This window comes from Solanum dulcamara, chromosome 10 (genome assembly GCF_947179165.1).
Source record: "Solanum dulcamara chromosome 10, daSolDulc1.2, whole genome shotgun sequence".
NCBI classification, from domain to species: Eukaryota; Viridiplantae; Streptophyta; class Magnoliopsida; order Solanales; family Solanaceae; genus Solanum; species Solanum dulcamara.
Window position 1 is genome coordinate 35022472 of NC_077246.1, and position 26943 is coordinate 35049414.

Here is a 26943-nt window from a genome sequence, read left to right on the forward strand (position 1 = left end):
AATAGGAAAATGTATAGGTGTTAGTATATTAGTGGGAGATTGGGAAGGGTTGGTTGTTTATTGCGAGAATTGGGTGGGATGGGTAGAATTGTAAATTATAAAAAGAGGTATATGGTTTCAATTATAGCCAAAAGAATTAAGAAATTAGTCGAATGGGGTTTACTTAGGAAATTTAGCTAAAATTAAAACAAGATGAATTAACACCAATTAATTAACAAGCTTCTTAATTCTAACAAGATAAAGTAATTAAATTAATTAAGAATTAATTTATTAAAAATTATAAGCTACTAATTTATAAAATAATTAATAAGATTAAAATCTTTTTGAGATGATTTTTGAATAATCATAAAAGTAATAATTAAGGGTATAATTATATAGAAATATGTAAATTATTAAAAACTATAAAAATGACAAAAATTTCTTTAAAATAACTCAAAAATATTTTTGGATTGTTTTTTAAAAAATAATTACTTCAAATTATTTAAAAGTGAACAAGCTTGATAACTAATTTACATTGTGGAGGATCAAAATTAAGTGTCAATAGTCATCACGGCCTCCGTCTTTTGTAAGTCAATCTATATACCAATAGCTTATACAACATCGCCCAAGAAGGCCATGGAATGCAATAAGAACTCACATTTTGAGGGATTAGCATACAATTTATGAATTCGGAGTACCATAAGCATCGCATGGAGATGGTATCTATGCTCTGACTCTGATCGTGAATATACGATAATATCATCAATAAAAAAAATTGCAACCATGTTTAAGAATGGCCTAAGTATGTTTTTCATCAAGTCCATAAATATTGTAAGGCATTTGTCAATCCCAAAAAAATATCACAAGAAACTCAAAATGATCATATCTGGTCCTGAAGTCTATCTTTGGAATATCACTCTCCTGAACCCACACCTGATGGTACCCTAAACATAAATCAATCTTTGAGAAACATCGGGCACCTTGTAGCTGGTTAAACTAGTCATTAATTTTTGGCAGCGGGTATTTATTCTTTATAGTCACTTTATTCAACATTCGATAATCTATACACATGCGCAATGAACCATCTTTCTTCCACACAAACATTACTGGGGAACTACACTGTGATGCACTTGGTCTAATGAAGCCCTTATCTAACAAGTCTTTTAGTTGCTCCTTCGATTCCTTCGATTCTATTGGTGTCATTCTATTTAGGGGAATTGATATTGGTTGTACATCTACTAATGTATTAACAACAAAATCAATCTCTTGTTCTTGGGAATAGCAGGGAGCTCATCTGGAAAGACATCTGAAAATTCATTAACCACCAGAATAACCTATAAGGTCGATAGTTGAAGGCCAATGTCCTGAACCCCAACAATATGATAGATACAAGCTTTAGCAAATCAATTTTCTTGCCTGAATATATGAAATAAATGTACCATTAGGCGTTATTGTACTACACTTTTACTATCAAACTACCTCTCATGGAAAGTGAAATCTAACAATATTTGCTTGACAGTCAATATTGACATAACACAATCTCAGCCAATCCATGCCCATAATTATGTTAAAGTCCAGCATCTCTAGCTCTATCAGGTCTGCAGAGATCTAACAGCCAATAATCCCTATCATACAACCTCAATAAAAACTTTTGCCGATAAGAGAGTCGCCCACTAGGGTAGTGTCATGATCTAATTTATCATGTCATAATGGCGCCTACAATGACTTACCAGTAGGCAAGTTGACCCATATCCTAGAACTGTGAGTAATAGGATGTCAGGGTAAAACACCAACAATACAACTAAAACAATAAAGAAATAACAGAAACATAAATTAACGGCGAAAGTACAACAAAATGTATACAAATCAAAAGATTCTTCCCAAAACCTAGAAGTCACATGTACAGAGCTACTATAAAAAGAGTAGAAGTCCCAAAAGTAGACCACAGAAATAAGACTATCTCAAAAAGTAAAAGACAAACAATATATATATATATATATAGAAAGAGATGGGTAAACCCAGGACGTTGTGTGCTCACTTTCACCTCCGATCAAGACTGCAGCTGGCTCGAATCAACATCGATAGCTAGTACTCTAACCTGCATCAAGAAAATAGATGCAAAGTATAGTATGAGTACTAAAACAATAGGTACCCAGTAGGCATCATAGACCGATTGAGCAAGATAAGAAAAAATAAACAGAAATACGAGAAACTAATCACAACTAAAGACTGAGCAAGAAATCAAGGTAGTTATGTACACGAGCGTATTCAACACACAAATAAAGAGAAACTAGCTAAATCTGTCGAGCTCCCATAAATGCGATAGGTACGCTCATGCACAAGTACAAAAGTAACCACCTGAATGGACTCCCATAAGCCCGACGGGAGAAAGGATATTTGAAGTAAAATGAGTGAATCTGATAAAGTTCCAACAATGCCATAATTTTCCGCGAACTTGAACAGAACTATTTCATAAGCCTGAAGCTTTAACCCAAAGTTGAAAAAAGTTAAGAACTTGAACCGAACAATCATAAAAGTATCAGGGACTTGAACCGAGATTTGATAATAACCAAGGACTTGAACCAAGGTATAGATAATTGTGGATTCAAACCACGTGCAAAAGAGACTAAGCACTTGAACCAAAGTAATAGATAATCATGGACTTGAACCACGTGCAAGGGAGACCAAGGACTTGAACAAAGGTAATAGTAGTTAAGGACTCGAACCAAATCTAGTAAGGAGAGATAGACTTGAACCAACGTTGATAATAGAGGAGGACTTGAACTACTGCTAAGTAAGGCTAGGGACTCAAACCGAGGCAATGATACCAAGTCAAGGACTTGAACCCCGCTTGGTGGAGTGAATTAAGGACTTGAACTATGAACAGAGGCTATTTGGTTAGAATCAGGATCAGAGGCCAACCGAGTTTCACGGGGAGTACTCCCAATCCGAGTTCCATTAACAAATCACTCCAGCCTGAACCACATCCAACAAAAATCGACGAATAGACTTCCCGAACAAAAAATCCAGCAATGCAGAACCGATAGAAAGATAGGACATTATGGAGATAAGGTTCCAAAGTTATGTTACTGTCTAGCTAAAGCTCAGACTATCAAACTCAAGTCTATTATATCAGTCTACAGGAAGCTAAGCTATCCGAATCGATATCAAAAAAGTTCTAAGGCCCAATGACACCAAAATCAAGAAAGTCTAAGGTAAAATTGTCTAAGCCTAGACTAAGGCCAAACACTCTTCCAAAGACCTAAATGAAAAGCACAACACATACCACAAGGTATGGTGATGAAAAATAACAGGAGACATTCTTTAACAGTCCGAAATTTCCACGAAAATAGCACCTAGGACATGAATTCTAGGAATTTAGCATGATCAATTCCCAAACCCCTCCAAGATCATATAATTCAGTACACAAATGCCTAAACATGCTCGATCAAAAGAGGGAAAAACTGTAGCCTACCTGTAGGTCGATCGCGCGTGATCCCACTCAAGGAACTGAAGCTTTTTCCTTCCAAACGGTCTCCGAACACTGCCATGCTACCAAGAATGGAATCAAAATTTCAATACAATCGTTATGACATTAAAATTATCGAATTCAGAGACAGGCCAATTTCGGAGTCAAAATTGGGAATTATGGGACTAGCATTCAAAATTTGGAATAGACCCCAAAAGTTGGTCCCTAAATAGTACTCCAAGTTCATCTTACCATTTAAAATATAAGATGGGGTCAAAAAAAGTCAAGAAACGATCATGCAACAAGAATTTCGAATTTTAAACTAAGAACATTAAGGGATAGCTTGGAACAACAAATTTACCAAAACAAAATATCCATAGCCAACACTATTCATATCATGACGTTCTATGCAAATAAACCCACAGTGTGGCAGGGTTCCGAGGTTTTTCATAAGGGAAAAGCTCTGGTACTATGATTTGGAGCTTGCGTGTTCAGCCTACAGGTAGGCTACGGCTTTCCTTTATTTAGATTGAGATGGAATATGTAAAAGAATGTTGAAATAGTTGGAATTTGGGTTAGGTAACTTAATAGTATATCTCAGATGTTAGAAATCATGCTTTAAGCTTTTTTGGGTTTTCGGGTATTTGGAAGCATGTCTATCTTGTCTTTATTTGTTAGTATTGTATGGAGAGTTGAATGAGCATGTTTTTGATATTGTGGAGTATTTTGGCCTTAGTATAGGTTGTAAACCTACTTTAGTTACCCCGACGTCGCTCCGACGGACTTAGATCCTTGTAGATTAGTATAGCGGGCTAGTGCCTTGTAGTTTGGCTTAGCTAGGCAATACCCTTGATCTTAAGAACACCCTCATCCATAACTCAATATAATGATGATGGATCTTCACGGACAGAAAAAGATTGCAGTTAGCTCGAGATGCATCAGTAATACTAGATTTCGTGATCGTTTGTCTTTGGCTCCAGTTCAAGTTTTGGCGGCATATCAGTGGCACATTGAGAAGGAGATTCTCAGTTCTATTGTTGTCTAGTCGGAAAGGAGAATATTTAGCACTATGGGATGAATTATCTTTGAACATCTGAGTACCTAGTCCCGACTTCTATTCTGAATTATCGGGGAGCATCTGGGGAGCCAACTCCAGCCTCTACCGACTTGGTAGTATGACGAGTATTTGTGTATCCATCCTTGGCCTCGATTATATTGATATGTTCCGCCGAGCATCCGGGTACCCAATCCTGTCCTCGACCGCATTGATGTATTATGAAAAGCATCCGGGTACCAATTCCCAACCTTGGCCACGTTGAATATTCGGGCGAGTATCTTGGTCCCAGTCTCGGCCTCAACCCCTAAGGCACCCCTAGTTCATTGACTTTTGGAGATTCTGGGTTTGGAAATGATACTATTCTTTGGTTCCTGACATCGCAAATTCTTGGTTCCTACCTCGGTAGTTGTAGCTATTCTGTGTACCCAGTGGGCTTATGGGGGTTCGTCCGGAATTTTATTTAACTTGCGCTCGAGTGTACCGGCTAGGGTTATAGGGTCCCAATTGGGTATAGTAGTTGTAGTTCTCATAAGTAGTATCCTGTTCACTTTAGATGCTTATGATGATTCCTATTTAGGCTTATTCCTCTTTTTCATATTATTTTTTTACCTTTTCTACTCAGTTGGCCTATGATGTCTACTAGTACCTGTTATCTTGGTACTCATACTACATTGTGCATCTACTTTTGTGATACAGGATCGAGCACTATCTACCGCCGTGGATAGACCGAGCCTATTGCAGTCAGCTTTAGAGACTAGGGTGAGCACTTGGTTTTGGATCATTTTTGTCTCCTTCAGTATGGATGGCCCGTCTTTTGCCTTTTGAGACTAGCTAGTTATTGTATATATTTTGGTCCACTTTCGAGACTTGTACTCGTCTTTTATTTTGTAGCAGCTCTGTACTTATGACTTTCAGGTTCTGGGAGGGATCTTTAGTTGATATATCATGTTTGGATTTGCTTCCGCTTATTTATTCTACTTATTTTATAATTTTCCACTCTTGTTTAGTTCCTGTCCTCAAACCCTTTACTTATCGTTCTGGATTTATGGGTTGGCTTACCTACTGGTGAATTATAGTAGGTGCCATCATAACCTAAGGAATTGGGTCGTGACACTAAGGTTCAAACCAACCACAACTCAAGTCTAAGGCACAAATCACCTAAAATAGGTTAACCAAAGGCAAACTAAAGCATAGTCCACAATCTTACCAACTACAAGGGAAATCTCATAAAGGTAAACTAGCCTAATGTTTATACCAGGACAACGATACCATAATTTAGGAGTCAAGCCTAACCCGTCATATACAATCCAAACCACAAGAAATTTATACTAAATAATACCTTATGAAACTCAATCAAAAGAATGGAGACTGTAGCCTACCTCGAAGCCGAACACGCGCGCTCTGAGTCCACTTTCTGATAGCTTTTCGCTCCAAAAATGACTCCAAATGCCTCTACGTTATCAAAAGGTGAAACCTCGTCAACATGGATGTTTTATCTCTAAAATTATAATTTTTGAAGACGGACCCAAAATTGGGTCTAAAACGGGATTATGGGACCCACAATGGGAATCCCAAAAATAATGTTCTAAATGCATTATTGAGATTGTACCCCAAAATGGGGCACAAATCGATGCTCAAAATAACCTAAATCAGTCCAACAATTAAAATCACCATCGAAGCTTAAAGTTAAGCTAGGGCAACCCTTTTATGGTGAAAATTACCTCAAAATGATGCATTGAATGCTTCCCTGAACCTACCAACACGTACCCACGATCAATACGAACCCACCGGACTTGGAATCACCTAATTTGGAGCTTTCTAGCTCCCAAAATTGCCATAAAGAGAATAGGGGTCAAGGTTATTCACGTCTGGTCTTAAATTAAAAGACCTGGTGAGACAATACATCGCAATCGCGACCCCCATCCTCGCGAACATGAAGATCTAGGAAATAGTTCTTCGTGAACGCGATGCCTATGGATCGCGAATGCAATGAGCAATAATGCTGGCACCAGCTCAAACTTGAGCTTTAAACAAGCTCCGATGAGCTGTTCGGGATTCATTCGGAATCCCGTGCATGCAAATGGACTATGCTACCCCATAAAATTGGACGTTTCGGACGCAATAGCATAGTCGAAATTTCCATCCAAGGTTTTTTCGACAAAATATGGGCCCTACACCCAAGCATAATTTTTTTCATTTCCATGAGAGAGCTCGAAATGAGACCAGAAGCCTCGGACACGAATAAAAGGTCATTTTAGACTAAACTTGACATTTTAGAGCTAACCACGCTGACCAAATTTTAATTCGAGCATGGTTACCAAAAATGTCGACCAAGGTCAACTTTTGTCCAAATTTCAAAGGCTAAAGCGTCAAATGGCCTCAAACTCGCACTGATTGCCTCGATACCCATACCAACCATGCTACTAACCTAATTTGGTCATTCTGGAGTTGATGGAACTATTAGAATTCCGTTCTAAGGTTGTCTTTCTATATTTTTAAACCTAAGTCAATTGTTTAAACTCCAAGAGCTCTAAAATAGGAAATCGGGCATAAAACTCAAATGAATGACCAGGTGACCGAATTGTCAGTGCCAGCAAACATAAATGGATTAGGGTCTCTACAAGAAAGCTATAAATATTGAAAATATCGGAGAAAGACAAAAATGACCTGGAGGGTCATTACAGAAAAGGTAATAGCTTTGCTATATATCTTAGTGATAAAAAGTATCTTGGTTTGGTTCATGGCCTAAAGTCATCTGCAGTGAGTTTAAACAGAATTCACTTCTTTCGAGTTAGAAAAATGTTTACATGAAGTATATTTTATTTTCACCTATGGTAATAACTAAGGATACAAGTAAGACTTACATCATAGTTATTTTTATCTTAGCTTTGAATGTTCTGACCTCTCAAACTCTAAAAGGAGAACTCCAAACCTATACACATCAGATATCTCTATGGCTCTTTCACTGTACAAGTTCTTTGGGTATACTACAAACAAGAAAGCATTGGTCAGCCATTTAGCTAGAAGTGGAAAAGAATGAGTAATTTCAACTTATATAAGTAAGCAAATGAAACCTACTTTGTACACCAAACTTCAAAAATAAAAGTAAATACAAATGAGAGGTTTTACAAGAGAGAAAATCCTTAAGAAAGCAACACTACTACAACATATGGCAAGTGAAAACCTTTAGAAGTTTCCAAATATGCATTCTAGATCAACTTCACAGGATCTAGAACTACGAACTACTGTAAAATGTGCATCCAGTTCCACAAGCGATCATCTAGACATTTAGTATTTTAGGGGTAAATATGATTTCAATAGTATGATCAAACATGATTTTTGTACTACCAACTTAGAGAAAATAATATAGTATAGCATACTAGTCAAACACTAGATATCCAAGGTCCCGGGTCCAAATCTGAACTACAAAAATTGGTATGAGTCAATCTGCACTTGTCTTGGTAGAGAGCATTATCTTTGATACATGGGCAATGTCACAACCCAACCCCATAGGCCATGATGGGTGCCCAAGTCGGACACTCGCGTATACCCTAGACCTATTGTATGCTTACATATTGGCACAACTGAATAGAATACATAGATACATAACTCACACACATGTATATACAACCCACATGTATGTCTACAGACCTCTAAGGATAGTAACAATGACATATGGAAGGACAGGCCCCCTCCATACCCCTGAACAAACAAATATATACATCAAGGTTCAGTACCAAAAGTTGGGCTCCGATACAATGGATCTCTTCTCAAACTCACTGGGTGGAACCCTATGCTTGCAGATCCTCGAGTCGCATGTCTGTACCTGCGGGCATGAAATGTAGCCCCCCAAAGAAAGAAGGTCAGTACGATATATGTACTAAGTATGTAAGCATAAAACCTTATAAAGAAGTTACAGTTGAAATAGGGATGCAGGGAACAAATATGACAGTTAGCAATCACTATGCCTGCATCTTAGGATATGTAGTCATACATATTATCATACACTGTACCTAGACCTCTAGTGAACTCGATGTCATAATTATTTTATCATATCAACATATCATCATATCATCATGTCGTCATCTCTTTTCATTATATATATTACTTCATCATGTCGTCGTATACGGCATCATATCATCGTATACGATATAATCTTATCATATATGTCATCATATTATATCCGGTCCATTATGGGGATCGGGGTCACAAATGTATCACTATATCTTCATATGCATGCCTACATAAAGTATCCGGCCCTTTAGACTAAAGGGACTTGGTGAAGGGAGTGGGGTACATCTATAGCGTACCAACATCATATACATACGTATCCCGACCCTCTAGTAAGGGACTCGGTATTCCTTCCTTATTTTACCACACAAACTATCATATTACAACACATACCATCATAGTACAACTGGCCTGGGACTCGGTGAATAATTGTATCGTCATAACATATACCACACCTCACATACGGAATCGTCTTCTCGTATATGGAATCATACATATCCGGCCTGGGACTCGATGAAAGAAGTAGTAAAGTTGCGCCCGATATAATATCCAGCCCATCGTGGGATGCGAAGAAAGAAGGGTTACAGCATGCACGAGTATAGTAGTGAGAAACCATATGCAACTAAGTCACCCTCTGAGACTCAATGAAACAGTCAAGTGAACCGTCACCTGAAGACCAGGAAAGTAATTATCCAAAGTACCCTTTAGATGTCATTAGGAATTACATCAATTGGGGCCTCAGGAATCACAGACATATATCAAGATAATGCCGCATAGCTCATTAACCAAAGACACAACTTATGCAATGAGAAACATAACTCATGTAATCAGAGACACAACTTATACAATCGGAAACATTTATCACTGTAGAGCCTTTAGAAAGAGGAGCCGGTATCTTCACTTACTATTCATTATATAGAAGGCTCAAGAATAGTAGCCTAACTACTTTCAGACCTTTAATATTCAGAAGTGACTACAAGTCACGATTTATACCCAAAACTTATAAATGGATTCACCTCCAAATCCATGTCCTATATTACTTATAGTCTAGTCTTTCTAGAAGTAGGAAAGGACAAGCTTTACCTATACTACTTTTTATCACATGGAAGACTTGAAAGGTAATGACTCAACTTATTACAGGAGTTCTAATCAGTAGGAAGTGAACAAGAGTCTTCACTCATACTCAGAGCTTTAAGAATGGAATAACTCCCAATTTCACATACATAATACTTACATCTAAGACATGCCAAAAGAGAAAAAGGGGTAGCTTGACATACCTCTTATGGATTAACTGTAATCCAGCTCGCCTCATTACCTCCTTAACTTATTAATCATGAAAGTAATACTAATATTAATGACCTTCACTTTCCAGTTACTACATTAATATTCATGTATTTATAGGAACTATTTCCTTGCTCGTCCTTCTTGACTAGTCTATTGACTAGTTCCGAAGTTAACAGAAATCGGACAGCGTCTCCTCTATAACTTGCCCTATCCAAATTTCCGATTTAACCTCTAACCTTAGCATCCATATTACCAACAATAACCAGCATCTATGTACAACCAAATCACTACAATATTACCCAATACAAGTTTCCAACGATTCGCCCAAAATCACGATACCAAAATAAGGTTTTTAGTCTTTATTTCATAAAACCTTTGACCACACGTAATGGAGGGTTGTGTGGCTGAAACCAGAAGCACCCACACCCCTTTTGAAATACTTTCCAGCCCTGCAACACGTAACCAAATCATCTCCAACCGCAGCACCACAACCATAACACACTACTCAACTTCGATTTAGCTAAAATGACTTCAATTTAGTTTCTTTCTCACGTCAAGTATACTTATGCAATTTTCCTACTTCAAGCTTCATTTAACATATTTAATATACTCCATAACAATATCATTAACTCCAACTCGAAAGGGAGAACCTTACCTTGCCAAAACCCGCCAAAACTCGCCTCGAAAGTTCCTTGACGTGGCTGAAAATGTAGTGGTTGTTCATTACCCTTTTGGTTCTGCTCCAAACAGTAAATTTACGTTATTAACACCTTCCTTTCATCATAGTACACCATAGATAATTAATTTACGGAATGAAATTGGAGGGCTTGCCTTTGATCCTTGGCTGTCGTAGCTCCTCTCTTTTAATCTCTTAGTTTCTCCAATTATGGCTAAGTCTAAACTTGAAGAAATGACTTGTTAGTCATCAAAAGACCTATACATACACTCCCTTAAAATATGACACGTGTCATCCCCTTAGGGTGACACGTATCCAGCCCTCATTGGGCCAGCGCATCCATGCGTTCTCTCTTGGGCTACCCCATGGCAGGTGGGGTCCACTCCAAGCAAGTGGGTCACCTACTCGACCCCAAGTAGGTGCATCACCTGCTTCCAAGTGTCACTTCCTCTTGCTTCCACGTGGCACTCCTTCTTGCTGCCACGTGTCCTCTTCTCCCCTTTCGTAGGTTCGTAATCTCATCTTAGTCTAAGAACCCGTGTAATCCTTCCTACATAAGCTCGGCGTGTACTCAAGTAGCTTAAATAGGTAATACATCCAAGTTGGTAGCTTATGCGAGTAAGTCGAGTCCTACGACTCATTACTTGGCCTCCAACTCCTTCCGGATTCTTATAATTCTATTTTCAATCTTCCCTATTATGGGGTATCTCATTCTTCTTTCCTTAGAGTTATTTGATAGCGTGGTAGATAATCTAGATCACATGGCACCTTTCAAGAGACTTAAGACAATGTCCCAAGGTGCGAAAGTACAGGATATAACAGGCAAGTGGGCCGGACAAGCTGTCCAATGATTTAGTTGAAGTGTGCGCAAATTAGTCATGCATAAGCTTATAGATCATTCAGCAAAATGTTGATGGAAGAAATCAGCTCCACACTCGGTGTCATAAATCTTGCTGCTTCCAGATTGAGCCATCAATTTTCTGTAAACTCTCTTTGAACAATCTCTCCCAATCTTCTATCATCTGCCAACATCCCTTGCACTTTCAAATCTTTCGGCACAAATTCTTTATCAAGCACCTGAAAATGTGTTAGGAACTAATTTAATCCCTAGAGGCTCAAAAGAATTACGGCACAGAATTTATCAACATCCAACCTTCATTCACTGTTATTTGCTTAATAGACTAAATAAGTACGACGAAGCAACTGGACATGTTACCATAACATTTCAATTTAAGTATTCTCAAAGCTCGTGTTTAAACTGAATCATCTAAATGGCACCTAGCCATAACATAATCCCTCATTGAACAAGAACTACATTTACTAGATGATAACTGCGCCATAAAGTAATATGCCCACTAGCAAATGACATTTCTTAAGCATACACTCCAATCGGATGAACTGAATATATATGCTAATATAATGAAATATTGAAAAGTTTTCACCCTCTTTAAGGTCTTCATACTATCCAACAACTTAATTTGAATTGACTAATTGAAAGAAGATGGACGGTAGTGTAACAAGAGCACTACATCACTATCTTTTTTCTCCTTTTGTCACTGTTAATAGCTAGAATTCTACTGACTATAACTTAGACTTGCAGATTGTAGCATGTTTTTGCTGTCACATTGAAAGAAACTATTGTTCTTAATATTTTCATAAATGCAAAGCCATGAAAGTAAAATAGTGAACCAAAAGTCGCACCATGATATCAATAAATGAGATACTTATTTGTAAGGAAAAAATGGAGGAAATTTTATTGACTACCAATTTACTTGGATCCATGTAAACATGCAAACGAGATTTTATTGTGGGATACTTCTTCCATTTGGAAATGTCAAGTTGAGGCTAAACCTTTAGAATAGCCACCACTGCTTTCAACCCTGCAAGAGACGAACAAATAATAATGCAGCAGCCACCATTATCCTAGCATTGAAGATGACAAAATAGGTATACACTTGTAAAAACAGTTAGTTTTTCAAAGTTTAAGTGTTAAAGTAGCTTACTTTTACCATTTAAACAAACAGTTTACCATTTTGAAACTATAGATCAAGTAGAAGCCGCATGGTATAGTAGAAACTAGCCAAGGCAAAACTTGCTAAATTGGGATCAGAACTCAAACATCCTTGTTGGAGCCAAATGGAGCATAGAGGACTGTACAATTCATCGGTAAAGGGTGGATATTTCTCTATGTCGATTAGGAGTGGTGATAAAATAAGTGCATAGAAAAACAAAAAGTTGAGACTTTACTCAAGATTTTGGCCGGAGAATAGAAGTCCTTAGGCATTTTCAAATTAAAACGTCTCAAGAATTACCTCTCATTTGAACCAGTTACATTATTTCAATTACAACTCAGAGAAGAAACTACTCTATTTTTATATATAATTTCAGACAATTGCAACTTGACCTTTAAGGAATTCAGGCCTTCTGATTAAAGAGGTTCAGTGTAAGATTAAAATATCAGATGCTATCATATAAAGTTAAAAAGGGAAATAATCAGTTTAATATTACCTCAATAGGTCTCATCTTGAGGGGCATAGAAGTTAATGAGAGTAAAATTCTATTTTCTCAAAATACATAAATGGTGAGGTGAGGATCTACATTACCAAAAACAAAGTACAGAGAGAAGCTGATTCCGACCTTGCTCTAGTTCCCTTGGCAAGTTGCATTCCAATTATGTTTGTCTTAATTGTCTACAAAATGAACCAACAAAATTCATATATGTGCTTTTCAGGAAATCTAACTTCATAAAAATGTAAAACTGAGTAGAAGAAAACTTTGTAATTACTTAACCTTAACAATATTATACTGTAAATAATAAAGAAAGCAGCGCAAGCGAGGTGATAAATTTGGTCAACTTCAATCAACAATGGGTCAGTAATATATGCATCAACAATGGCTCAGTAACATATGCATAAGAAGAAACCGACACAAGGATATAAACACCACGGTTCATGAAAAACCAGAGTGATACGCACTATGCTTTCAAAGAGAGCGCCAACAACAATTTTGAAAATCGACAAATCAAAATCCGTGCTTTATCAGGGACAAAACAGAAACCAAAAGTAGTGATTTCATTGGAGGGACCCTTCAGATGCGCGATGAAATTTGCTAAAGAGTTGAGAGGTACAATGAGAAATCCTTAAGAATGAAAGGGAAAAAAGGCAATACTCTTGTTTTTTAGAAATTAGGGGGGCGGGGGAATAGATATATGGGGGGGTTATTATTTTTGCTATAATTTTATGAGAATTAATAAGGCACACTTGTAAAGTGTTGTTTTTAGAGTTACAAATATAGGACACTTAAAAGTGTGGTCATATGTTTAAATAAGCATTGCTAATTATTTTATGATTTGGCAATACTTATAACGTGTAGCCTATAATTATAAAGAGCACCGCTTTAAAAGTGTTGTCAAAATTTTTGTGGCCAAAAGTTCTGTACAAAAGTCACGTCTTGAAAGTGATTCCTTAGATACTTTTGGCAATACTTTTTAAGCGTGGTCTAAAATGGGTGTGGCTGTAGGCCAAATTTGTTGTTGTGTCGATTGAACAAACAGATATGACAAACAATGAGACAACTTAAATATCTCATTATCTATGCATAAAAAAGTAAATAACTACGCCCACATATTAAATACAATACAATATTTTGGAGATACATGAAAAGCCAAAGAACAATAAAAAATGAATTATTTTACTTTGGGTCTTTCTCATCAAAATTCTTATTCTCTCTGTTGAGTTATTATCTGTCTTGAGTGAGAGTATGTGATGGAAATTATCAAGTTGTAAACTTGATATTTTTATTTAACTGTGTAAAGAGAGAGAACACAAAATGAGAATATCAGATTCCTTATCAAAATGTTAGTAACACACTTTTCTCAGTACAATGAAATTTGAGTTCTATACATATGTTGCGCGATACCCATTTGTGAAATCTTAAAAAAAAAAGCAAATAAGAGCCAAAAATATAAGGCAAACATAAAACGAAAAAAAAAGGGTAAACATAAAACAAACTCCAGATGATAAAAATCTAATCTTCATCACATATAAAAATAATTGAAGTGTAAATTAAATAAAATGAACCCAGATGGTAAAATTATCGATCTTCATCACATCTATAGTTCAACGATTGAAACTTGAGTACCAAAATAAAAGAAGAAAACAAACGCAGTCAAGATAATAAAATTATCTGAACTGCTCTTTACTCTTCCTGAATCACCGAGTGTGAGTCCAATCTTTCCGTTTTCGTTTTTCAGTCTAAAAGGAAAGCGACTCAGCCGAACCGAGCCGTCCAGGCCACAAGCGACAAAGAGGCAGATTCTCAGACTGAAGGAGCAGTGGCTACCAAGGCTCCGACAGGACCTGCATCTCGAATGAATCTTCCGATGTCAATGAGGTCGAGCGTGATGTCGAAGACACGAGTTCGATTCCCGTAAGGGATAGGCAAGCTACCGCTCCGTGGGGTAAAAACCGAGGAAGAATTTCGTGTACGGAAATTAATAACTGTAATCACGAAACAAATATAAAGAAAAATGATTTTCTGAAGTTTACAATTTTAACAACAATATTTGATATTTTGAGAAAAAAGAGTAATTAGTACATTGGGGTTGTTGTTCATAAGAAGATGAAGAAAGAGAGCATGAATTGAAGTTGAAGAAAGGAAAGCAATGCTATTTCGAAAAATACAAATTTTCAGTAGAAGTTTTAAGATAAAGTTGAGAATGAAAATCATGTGTTAGAAAACGGTTTTCAAATAACCTTTTCCTAATTTTTTGACTTTATACAAACTATTTTTAAATTATATACGTATTTATTTTACTTTATCTATATCTCACTTTTGTGAGGAAATGAGAAAAGTGGGTGAGGGTTTGGGGTTGATTGGTTTAAATATGAAATTTTGAGAAAAAAAATTGAATGTTATAACTGTACAATTTTTTTTTAATGATAAATACTATTTTTTTGTACTGATATATGATAGTTTCTGCCTCTTCAATTATATATAGAGATTATTATTATTCTAATTTAATTTTTAATTTTTAATAATTTAATCAAAGTGTTACTTTTATCTATTATTTTATCAGTTTTGAAAAACATTGTTTATTTACAAAACTTTATCGTAACAAAGTGGATCAGAATTCATGTCCGTGTTCCTCATGTTTATGTTAATCTGTTTGATTTGAAAAAATAAAATTAAAAAAGAAATTTATACATTATAGTTAAAATTTCACATAATACGTAGCTACAATATTATGAATTAGAAAACAACTTCTAGCCTAAACAGTTTCATACTTTATCTTTAAATTTTTTATATTTTTAATTAAAAAAAAAGACAAAAAAAAAACTAACTACACGGTCCTTATCCCATTATCCCCAACTAACTCCCATTAACCACTAATTCACAAATACATGAGATAAGTGTGTTTCTTTTATTAATTAAATTAAATAGCTATTTTTTATGCGTTTGTCTTTAATAAACGATTTAAAATGTATTTAAACATTATATTTTCAATAGATACCCATTAATATATGTTGAAAACTACCAGAATATGAATTTACAAAAAATTGTAAGAAATTAAAATATTTATAAAACTATAAAATAAATGGTAACTATCAAATTAAAAAACCCATTATTATGATCACAAAACTATCACAATTTGTATTTATAGAAACCGTAAAAATTATAATAATTTAAAAACGTTTTTCAAAAAATAAAATAAATTTCAAAATTTAAAATTTTAATTTTTTTTTATAAAAGTTTAAAAGTTAGTTAATTATTAACTAACTTAACTAACTTGTCCTAAATATAGCACATGTCTTGATTCTATGATGCCATTTGACATGATCCTAGACTAGCCTTTCTTTTTTTAATGGCCAAAACCATCGCTGGCCCCTTAAAGTTGGCACCAATTTTCACTTAGACACCTAAACCAAGAGATGTTCATTTTAGACACCTAATGTAAGGGTCTGATGTGTCATTTTGACACTTTTTAATCAGCTGGACACTCGCGTGTTTTGCACTTACTAGAGGCGCGTAGAACCTATTTTTTCAGCTGATGTGGCATCAGTCTTGGCCTATAACGGTCATATCCCTCTTATCTATATATTTATGCATCTTCTTCTTCATTTTGCCCTAATTTCTTAGATTGTTTCTCTGATTTAGGGCAAAAATCACTTCTCTCTTGTTCTTTATTTTTCTCTCTTCTTCTTTGTTTTACTCTCTTCTTCTTTGTTTTTCTCTCACTCTTCTCCTACGCTTCCATGTCGAGCTTCTTCAACTCTTCCATGGCCTCTTTGGATGAATGTCGATATTGTAAATGTAGTAATGAAGCACTATTAAAGACTTCTTCGACTCAACTAAATCCAGGTCGTAGATTTTTTACTTGTAAACTTTCAAAGGTAAAGTAATTCTTTATGTTGATATTTTTACTCATATATTGCAACTTTTATTCAATGTGAATCTTAAAGCTTCATTTATTTTCTGTAAGTACAACAAAAGAGGAATAAGTATTTTCTGTTAATTGTGGGCTTCTAATTTTTTTCTGATTGATTTTGTAGAAGATGGGTGGTTGTAATTTTTTTATTGGTATGAAGATCGACACCCTCCTCAAGCAAATAAGGTGATCTGGAGTTTGTTGAAGAAAGTCAAGGCTTTTGATAAAAAAATAAATTGAGCAAGAAATATATTTATTGTTGGTGTGATCGCTGCTGAGTTGGTAGTGTTTGGAATATGAAGATTGAAGCCTAATTGTTAAAATGTGTTGTGTTTTTTGCCTTAAAGTAACATTATGTTTTGTTCAAAAATCTGCTGTAAAATTGCTTATGTTTTGCAGTATTATTTTGATGTTGTTGTTGCTGTAAAGTTGCTGTAAAGTTAATGTAAGGGTGATGTTGTTGCTGTGAAGAAATAATCCTCATGTTGTTGTTGCTGTTAATTTCTAGCTAGGCCACATTTGTATGTATTTTGATGTTATTGTTGTATACAATTCACATCTTGTTGATGTGAATACATATTTCACTTATTAAAAGTTTAAAATTTTCTGCACAATGTAACTCAAATTGAGTGGATTGGTTAATACCAACAACAAAAATAGAGACTTCACAAATTTAATATCAAAAATATTTAACAATATCACAGTGCAACTACAAAAACATAATCAACAATGAACTCAAAGTTAGCATTATGCTAAATACGAAGATCAGTGGCCAGGTTTAACAAGGTTACACAATCCTCAAAACTGAATACATTACACAATTCACAAATTTATGTTAAGCTGTTAAGCAATCCGCAGTTAGTGTTCAAAACTTCAAGCTGTTGTTACTTCTTTTTGTTTGCCATTTTCTGCAACTGGTTGGTAGTGACAACATCTTTATTTTTCCATCTCAAGACTAGGCTTAAAACCAAGATTTATGCCTGTTGAACTTGCATCCTCTAGCTTTGAACTTGTTGGCAGAATCCTTTGACTTGAAGTCCCTGGTTGTTTTTACAGAAAAAGAGAAACCAAAATTAGTAAGTATGCTGCACTACTGAAGATTAGTATGTAACCAAAGGAAAAACCAACATACATTGAGTATTTGGGTTCCACTTGCACTTGTGAATATGCCAAATCCGACATTACTTGATCCACCATATGATGGCTTCTTTGGCCTCCCTCCTGCATAGTCTTCTCCAGTTGCTGCAACTCCTCTCTTTTGTCCAATAGTTTCTTTTCTCCTCTGAGGTATTTGACTTGTTATTCCTCTTGTAAAAGGAATACTTGTATCCACATATGATGGTGGTTGGCTTGAGCTTGTATCATTCACCCTCTTAACTCTACTTGTATCAATACAAACTGTTGTTGAAGAAGCATGCTTGCTTGATGTAGTTGATGCAGGTTGGCTGAATGTTGTTGGTTCAGGTTGACTGAAGATTTTTGGTTGAGGTTGGCTACTTCCTTGTGAGCTTTGACCAGTAAATTGTGAGTTTTGAGCAGCAACCTGAATATTTAACCACAAAATATATGTTCATTAAAAATTCAACAAGTGAATAAAAAAGACACAAGCAAGTATAAATTATGTTACCTTGCAATATCTCTTGTTATGACCTTGTTGTTTACACATGGAACAAGTCTGTTTCACCCCTTGTTTAGAAATTTTTTCATACTTATTTCTTGGTTCATCTTTGCCCTTTCTTCTATTTCTTGCAGGTCTACCAGACATTGGTTTTTGTTCAGGAGGTTCAATCCTTGGATTGTTAGTTTCAGGCCACATCTTTCTATTTGGAATTGGTTAGATGAAATGACTATACGCCTTTAAGAAGGTATCCTTCTTATACCAATGCTCCACAAGAGGTTCAGGCTCCTGTTCTATGTGTCACAAAGCAGCAATAGCATGTTGGCATGGAATGCCTCTCAGTTGCCAAGTTCGACAACTACAAACTCTATCAGCCAAGTTAACTGTATGTCTGTACTCCCCTTCTCCAATCTCAAACCCTACATCAGCATTCCAAAGCACCTTGCATTTCCTAGACTTGTCCTTATTCTCCTCTAAGATAAGTCTAGCCATAGGTGCAATATCAGATATCCAAGTGTTGGCAAACTTGATCATGTCCACAGATCTTGTCATTATCTTTCTCCTAATTTCCTCCAACATGGTTATTATAGATTTGTGTCTACATGATATGATCCATGAGTTAAAGGTCTCACACATGTTATTTTCAACTACATCACATTTGGAATGCTCTTGAAAGAATGCCCTAACCCATGACACCTTTGGATAATGCAATAAGTCAGCACAAATATCCTTACCAAGTTTGCTCATTTTATGAATCTCATCCTTGAACTTCACTTCAAAACTTGACTTTGAACATCTCCAAAATTATTTTCTCCTTTCCTCTTCTTTTCAGGTTTGATTCCTATTAGACCAAATGTGTCTAGCACACATTCTAACTTCAGCATTTGGTAGCAGTTCAGTAACTGCTACATGAAAACCCTGCAAAGAAAATAAAATGCAATTCAATACTTAATAGATAATTTGATAGATTAAGCAAATGTAATATATAATTACCTTTTGCATATCTGCCATCACAGTAAGACCATGTTCAGTACCCAACTGCATGTCCTCTTTCAAGTAATTGATGAAGAAACTCCAACTATGCTTAGTTTTCTTATCTACAACTGTCCAGGCTATAGGAAACATCTGATTGTTTCCATTCTTGCCAACTGCTACTAGAAGTTCACCCTTGCAAGCACCCTTTAAGAAACATTCATCAAATCCTATTATTCTTCTACATCCTTCCTTCCACCCCCTTTTCAATGCCTCCAAGCACACATAGAAGTACACAAACAAATTCTTTCCTGGTGCAGTTTCTCTATCCATTCTTAAAAAAACGGAACTATCAGGATTGGTCTGTTTTATAACCTCAGCATAATCACATAATCTTGCAAATTCCATATTCCAGTCACCTATGGATTCTCTAAGAATCATTAGCTTTGCCTTGTAACAGATGGTCATACCCATATACAATCCTAACTTCTCCCTGCATAATTTTTGTATTTCCCAAATCTTTATGGATGATTGTTTAGTTATTTCATCCCTGAATTTGTTTGCTAGGAATTTACTTGTACACATTTTATTCTTATTTAATGGAGAACACTTATGTATAGGATGATAGTTCTTGATCAAAAAGTTACCAGAATCTCTATCAGTTGCACCATAACATAACCATTTGCATTTTTCTTTGAATTTACATTTAGCTCTCACTCTATGAGTTTCATTAGGCCTTAACTTAATCTGATAATTATTTTCTATTGCATAATTTGCCAAAGCCTTTCTAAATTGTTTAGCATTTTCAAAAATCATTCCAAGTTCAAAAATAGAGACTTCACATTCAGCATCATACCTGACATTTTTACTCTTCCTTCTTCCTGGTTGATCAACACCCCTAACAGCTTCTACATCTACCACATATGTGCTATTATCACTATCACAGTCTGAGCTATCAATATAATCTTCATCTCCTCCTAATCTGCCAACATATCTATCCTTCTTATTTCTTCCAATATCTTCAAAGCCTCTATCAATACCAGCTTCACCTACTGGTATTTCTTCAGGGACTTTCTTTTTTCTCTTAGGATTAGAATTTCTTTTGTTCCTCCTTTCAGATCTAAAAGATCTCAATTCTTCATCAACATCTGAACCATCTTCATCAGAAATGACATTTATATCTGAGTCACTACTATGCAGATCTGACTCATTCACATTTGAAATATCCTCAATTTCATTCACATCTGAAACAAACTCATTCTACACATTTCCAACATCAATAGAGCCTGGTCATGGCAAAAGACCAGCTGGAGTTGGCAATTCCTCTAACTCATCAATTTCATGGACCACATAAACATGAAAGTCATCACCATCTATTAAGTCTTTCACATAGTCTAACAACTGAATATCAGAAGTAACTTGGACAAATTCATTGTTAATTTCATTTTGACAGTAAAAACCCTTCACATTTGTGTACCCAAGGTCTTCAGTGTATGAAAGAAACTCGACAAGGCTAAAATGATCTTTATCAATGGGAACGGGAAACACATCTACTTCTCCTCTGTAAGTAGGATTAGGGTCTGCGATAACATGACCCCCATGATGAAAACATGTCAATATATAGTCGTCCATATCTCAACAAGGAAATACCCAAAAAGCCTCTTACTTTTTCAGTGCAATTTTCAAAAAAAAAACCTAGTTACAAAATTCCAACAGAGAGTAGACACAACCAGAACATACACCTTCTTCTTCAAGGATGAAACATGCAAACACAAACTAATGTCACTTCAAGAAGCAGATGATAGAAATGTCAAAACGCCCAACAAAATTGCAATCTTCAACACTTGATTTCAACCTTTAAACCTGAAAATTGGCAACATAAACAAACATAACAGTTAGTACTAACTAAGAATTGAATGAAAATCAAGACATATTGAACTTTCATACACTTACCTAGGTTTTGATCGGTGAAGAAGGAAGAGGGTTTCGTTTGAACTGAAGAGACAATGGACAAGTGTGTTGAAGATCAAGTTTTGGGCACTAAATGAAAGTCTAGGAAGATTGAACTTCCATACACTTAGCTAGGTTTGATCGGTGAAGAAGGAAGAGGGTTTCCTTTAAACTGAAGAGACAAAGGACAGAAGATCAAGTTTTGGGCATTTGATCTTAAAGTTATGACGTGTAAAGATGGTAGTGTTGGCGGAATTTAATTGGTCAACTAATCTATGTGGAGGAAAGTGTAATACACGCTCTACACTCCAACTTCGGATTATTTAAAAAGTGTCAAAATGACACATCAGACCCTTACATTAGGTGTCTAAAAATGAACATCTCTTGGTTTAGGTGTCTAAGTGAAAATTGATGCCAACTTTAAGGAGCCACCGATGGGTTTGGCGTTTTTTAATTGTATACAGATAGATATGTTTGGGCCAATTTTTTACGCTTACCCTACTATCAAACACAATAGTCTTGTAAGGTTTGCTGGCACAAGCAAATTTCAATTGATGATTCAACAAATAGAACATTGAATTAGTAGAGTTACAACAGAAACACATAATCTAGGATTTGGTACAAGACAAACTGAAAATTCTGATTCACAAACACTAAACAGCTTCTACATTAGGCAGTCAGCAAAACTTGATCGAGTTTCTTTTACTGCAGTTTGATGTGATCAAGGTTATCAGAAACTGTTCTTATCCTTGGCCGAAGCTCAGGATCCAGTTCTGTGCAGTTGAGAGCGATATGAAATGCTGCAATGACTTGCTTTTTAGCATGAACCTCATTCAAAAGAGCAGGGTCTATGATCTCAGACAAGGGTCGTTGTTCTGTAAAAATCTTTCTAACAAGACTCTCAAGCCCCTTCCGATCATCCTCCAGCTCCGATCCTCCATCTGCCAACCGACCAGTCAGAATCTCCAAAAGCACCATACCAAATGAGTATATGTCGCTTTTCTGGGTGAACTTGGAGCCAGGCACTCGAACCTCAGGTGCCACGTACATAGTACAAGACGAAGTTGAGTTTTGAGGACTTACTATGATTTGACTTGTGCTTAGCTTTTTGGTACTACTGTTAATGGGCTTGGAGGAGCCTGAAACAAGGCGAGTCAACCCAAAACCAGAAATGTAGGCTTGCAAATCATCATCAAGAAGGATTTTTGTTGAATTTATGTTCCCGTGAACATACTTCATGGGATTACATTCATGAATGTGCATTAGACCCCGGGCTATGCCTTGAGCGATCTTCAGTCTAGCTGCCCATGAGAGAGGTGGAAAATTATTACCAAGTCTTCCTGCAATTGCAAAAAATAAACATAAAAGGATTGTTTAACAAGGATAATGTTCCATTACCAAGTTCTCTAGAGAAATTAGCTGTGTGTGTTTTTTTCCTTCAGAATTTTTAATGGCAAAGTGCAAGTTTTGAAATCCAAAAATATTTTTGACTTGTGGAACCTCAGTGATAAATTAAAAAGTGATTCATGCACATATTGACGACAAGCTGAATATGGTATTGGTAGGGTCCATTATATTTAAATTATGTCAGCAGCTTTTCAGACAATGATCACTAATAATGAATATGCCTATTTTCACTTCAAATCCTAAAATTGGTACAAAAATATGTGCTTGAAACAATGGAAGTCCGAGTGAAAACAAGAAATAGGTCAGTTGTATCTTGTGAGACAAAATACCAATATGAACTAGAGTAACCAGATTCTCAAGAAGCCACCCCAAAGTAGGTGCAATCTTCCTTTCCAACCCAAAATGGATACATTGGTTCAAAAGTTGTGAAATACCGAAGTAAGAGCAAAAAAGGGAGATTCATGTGGAAAAGACTTGTACTCAAAGATTGAAGTTAAGAAAAATGGACTGGAGTTCAAATGAACATTGATGTTTTTGTGAAGTGCAAGGTTCAGAAAAAGAACAGAGCGCAGAATACAAGGCTAACACAAGTCCAGTATCTGCCTATTCAGGACTTTTTCAGGCCTTTTATTACACAATACAAATTATAGGTACATTAAACAACACCTCTGAATAACAAGACACAACAGACTAAAGGAAACAGGAAATGACTTACCAAGTCTCGGAATCTACGATGAATTTTGTCTTATTGTCTTTTTTGTTTTACATTTGCCTAGCCGAAAGCTTAACATCGTGGACTTCACCACTTGGTTAAAAATTTTGAAGAAAAAAATAACGGTGTAATAGTTTTCTTCTCGATGTCAGCTGAATGCCTCTTTCACATAAAGTCCAACATCCTAAAGTGAATTTGACAATAATAGATGTTACAAGGAGAAATTACAACATTTTATGATTAGTCGATAGTTTGTTCTGCACAAATTTCAGACTTTGGATTCATGTTTTATGTGGAACCATGCTTAGTTCAATTCCTAATGAACGTGAATCTAACAAATAGCTTAACATGCAATTGATAGATCTAATTTTTTTTCCTTACTGTAACTTCTGAATGTTTACTTCATCTTTAAAGCCTCTCTCAATATCTTAGGCCACATTAAATGTGCTCCCCAGGAAGCAGAAAACAAGGGGGAAATGCCATAATGGGGACCATAAACTAGTGAATTACAATAAACCAACAGACGTTGAAATGTGAAGCCCAAAAGGTCTCAATACCTTAACACTTGCATAGCTGTTTTCCAGGAAGCAGAAAACACAAATGTCAACTGCTCATATAAAAAAAAATGAACCATGCATGTATTATTCCCCTCCCCACCTCACTACCCCAAACTAGTTCTTTTTCATGATAATTTACATTTGGTTGCCTATTCTTGATCAAAAGAAAGATAAGACCGGTAAGCACCTAATGGCTTAAAAGCATATAATTTGGGATCATTAATATTTCCCAAAGATAGTTGATTCTTGAAATCTTGACAGAAATTGTTAAATGTGCGTATAGGATATTTCAACGAATAATCATGAGCATCTTTAAGAATATCTTATGCTTCCTTGTTCTTACCACTTTTAGAGCATAAAATTAGGTTGTAAACAATTTGTTTTGGTGGAAGGTTGTAAACAATTACTTCAATGGAGTAGACACTAATCTTCTTTTTCTCATAAATATCAAATACAATGCCCCTTGAAGGTTGTCTGGTCTATCAATAAAACCCCTGAAGTACCATGGACCCAGATATGGATAATACTGCTTATGAGGGATTGGCCTAATTTTCTCCCCAAAAAATACCCCCTTCCTCACTCACATAGGCAGGATAACTTACTCCAGTACTACTTATCAAGTTATCCCCGATTTTATAATACTAAAAGTTTATCCTTCTAGTGATTTAGAATAATAGTAAGTGGTATTTTTGGAGTGAATCGATTCTCCCTTGCTTCAACAAAGGAAAGGACAAGTAGGGAAAGTGAAGATAAACAATTCCAAGTAAGAATGAAGTGATATTACCATGTAAAGCATTGTGCAAGGTGCCATTGCGGATGAAATCAGTAACCAGCAATTTCTCATCACTTGCATAGTAATAAGCCCTAAGCCTCACCACATTTGGATGTTGTACTCTCCCAATGGCTTCCACCTCCGTCTCAAACTCCTTTAACCTCCACGTGGCATCCCCCTCGCTTAATCGCCGAACAGCAACCACTTTAGCGCCGCCGCCAGCCACCACCTTGTAAACTATCCCGCTCCTACTCTTCCCCACTACATAAGCTGATGCCCTTAACAAATCCTCTAGTTCCATTCCAAACCCCTCGTCTAACACTACATATTTACCCTTTTGCCCCTCCTCTGGCAGCTTCTCCAACTTTTCTTTTCCCATTTTACCCTCATCCAACTTCCATTTTCTCCTCAACACCCACACTGAAACAAACATCACCCCTATCACCACCGATACGCCGGAGATTAAAGAAACCGCCACCGACCCATTTCCGGATTTCCCTTTTCCTACAAACCCCACCTCCACCTCCTGATTAGGGGTCAGTTGTGGCTTTTGAACTTCTGGTTCTGCACACGGAGTCTCCAATGGAAATCCACAAAGAAAAGGGTTGCCGGAAAATGCAGTAGGCCCTTGATTCAACAACGACCCGACTGAAGGTATCTTTCCGGTCAGATTGTTATGCCGGAGGTCCAAATTCAATGTTACAGGAAACTTACCATAATTCGCCGGAACTTGGCCAGAAAATCTGTTGTATGAAAGATTTAAAGTCCCAGTGAGATGTGTAAGATGAGTTAGGTCCTGGGGAAGTGAGCCGTTGAGAAAATTAGCAGAAAGATCAAGGTGTTGAAGGTTTATAAGGGATGTGATTTGCTGAGGTAAGAATCCGGTGAAAGCATTGTTTGAGAGGTCAAGGGAGTGAAGGGAAGTAGCATTGAAGAGATGAATAGGGATTGGTTTTGAAAAGTCGTTGTAGGAAAGAGAGAGAATTGATAGAGAAGAAAGTGCTCCGATTTCAGAAGGAATGTAGCCACTCAGATTCTTTGCCGATAGGGAAATGGAAGTCACCTTCTGGTTTTCATCGCATGTGATTCCATTCCAATGGCATGCTGATGAGTCGAACTCCGACCAAGAAGAAAGAAACTCAGATGGGTCACAAGAAATTGCAGATTTCAAAGCTAACAAAGAAACACCATCTGAATTCAGTGAAGAAATAACAGAAATTGAAAATGTGAGAAAACCAAGAATCACAACTACAACAACATTCATCATTTAACAATGAACAACAGCACAGTTTTGTTTTTGGTTCTATGAGATATGGTTTTTGAGGTATTACTGCTACACTGCACGTTTACTTGATTTGAATTTATTTTGACTAACGTAGGTAGGCGTAGGCGTAGCGTAGGCTCATAGAGAGTAAAGTAGAAAATTAGGTATTAAATAGGGATTCTGGTAATAATGTTGGTTTTGTTTTACTATTCACATGTTTTCACCTTGGGATGGGAGATATGAAGGTAAACAACATGAGACAAGTATCTCTAATTTAATTCATTCACTGTTTGAACCTGATTTATGGGTAGATGCAATTAGGCTTAATATACAAACCCTTTAATTTTTTCAAGATATTTCATTTATATCTTTGAACTAATTTTTTTAGGATATTTGTCGACACCTTTAAACTATTTTTTCTAGGATATTTCATTTATAACTTCAAAATTTTGTCCCTGTCCCGATCGTTATGGGGAAGTCTTTAGTGAAACATTTGGGCCAGAAATATCTCCGAGTAGTAACTTAGAAAATTTCAGGAATAAAATCTAAGTGATGAGAGGTCTAGGGCAATCCGGGTAAGGATTTGAATTGATGTCTAAATTTGGATTTGATTTTATGAAAGTATGAATTTGGGTAAATAGAATTCCCGAAATCGGATTTGGCTTGAAAGGGTTATTTTAGAATGTTAAGGTTCAAGGTTGTATTGCAAAATGGGGGTTTGAGGGATGAATTTCGAGTTTCTGTCTTCGTGCAAACTTCTATGGAAGTACTAATCATGCCATGGTGAG

General features: G+C 36.1%; 1 protein-coding gene and 2 long non-coding RNA genes across 6 annotated transcripts; all 3 read right to left on the bottom strand.

The window, feature by feature from the left end:
* Positions 1–1928: 1928 nt before the first annotated feature.
* LOC129904979 (uncharacterized) lies at positions 1929–7452 on the bottom strand. Its single transcript, XR_008770542.1, has 3 exons — positions 7370–7452; positions 3455–3531; positions 1929–2077 (listed from the first exon to the last, which is right to left on the bottom strand). It is a non-coding gene; the product is annotated as an uncharacterized LOC129904979 (long non-coding RNA).
* Positions 7453–7783: 331 nt separating this feature from the next.
* LOC129871648 (uncharacterized) lies at positions 7784–13844 on the bottom strand. 4 transcript variants are annotated; one of them, XR_008762286.1, is made up of 5 exons: positions 13267–13844; positions 13114–13166; positions 12241–12356; positions 9794–11553; positions 7784–8331 (listed from the first exon to the last, which is right to left on the bottom strand). It is a non-coding gene; the product is annotated as an uncharacterized LOC129871648 (long non-coding RNA). The 4 variants fall into 4 exon arrangements; XR_008762288.1 differs by lacking the exon at positions 13267–13844 and having other exon boundaries at positions 11245–11553; positions 13114–13256; XR_008762287.1 differs by lacking the exon at positions 13267–13844 and having other exon boundaries at positions 10456–11553; positions 13114–13256.
* Positions 13845–21988: 8144 nt separating this feature from the next.
* LOC129870954 (receptor protein kinase-like protein ZAR1) lies at positions 21989–26400 on the bottom strand. Its single transcript, XM_055945823.1, has 2 exons — positions 24904–26400; positions 21989–22783 (listed from the first exon to the last, which is right to left on the bottom strand). Exons 1-2 carry the CDS (start codon positions 26156–26158, stop codon positions 22146–22148), a joined length of 1893 nt encoding a protein of 630 aa, XP_055801798.1. The 5' UTR covers positions 26159–26400; the 3' UTR covers positions 21989–22145.
* Positions 26401–26943: the final 543 nt, after the last annotated feature.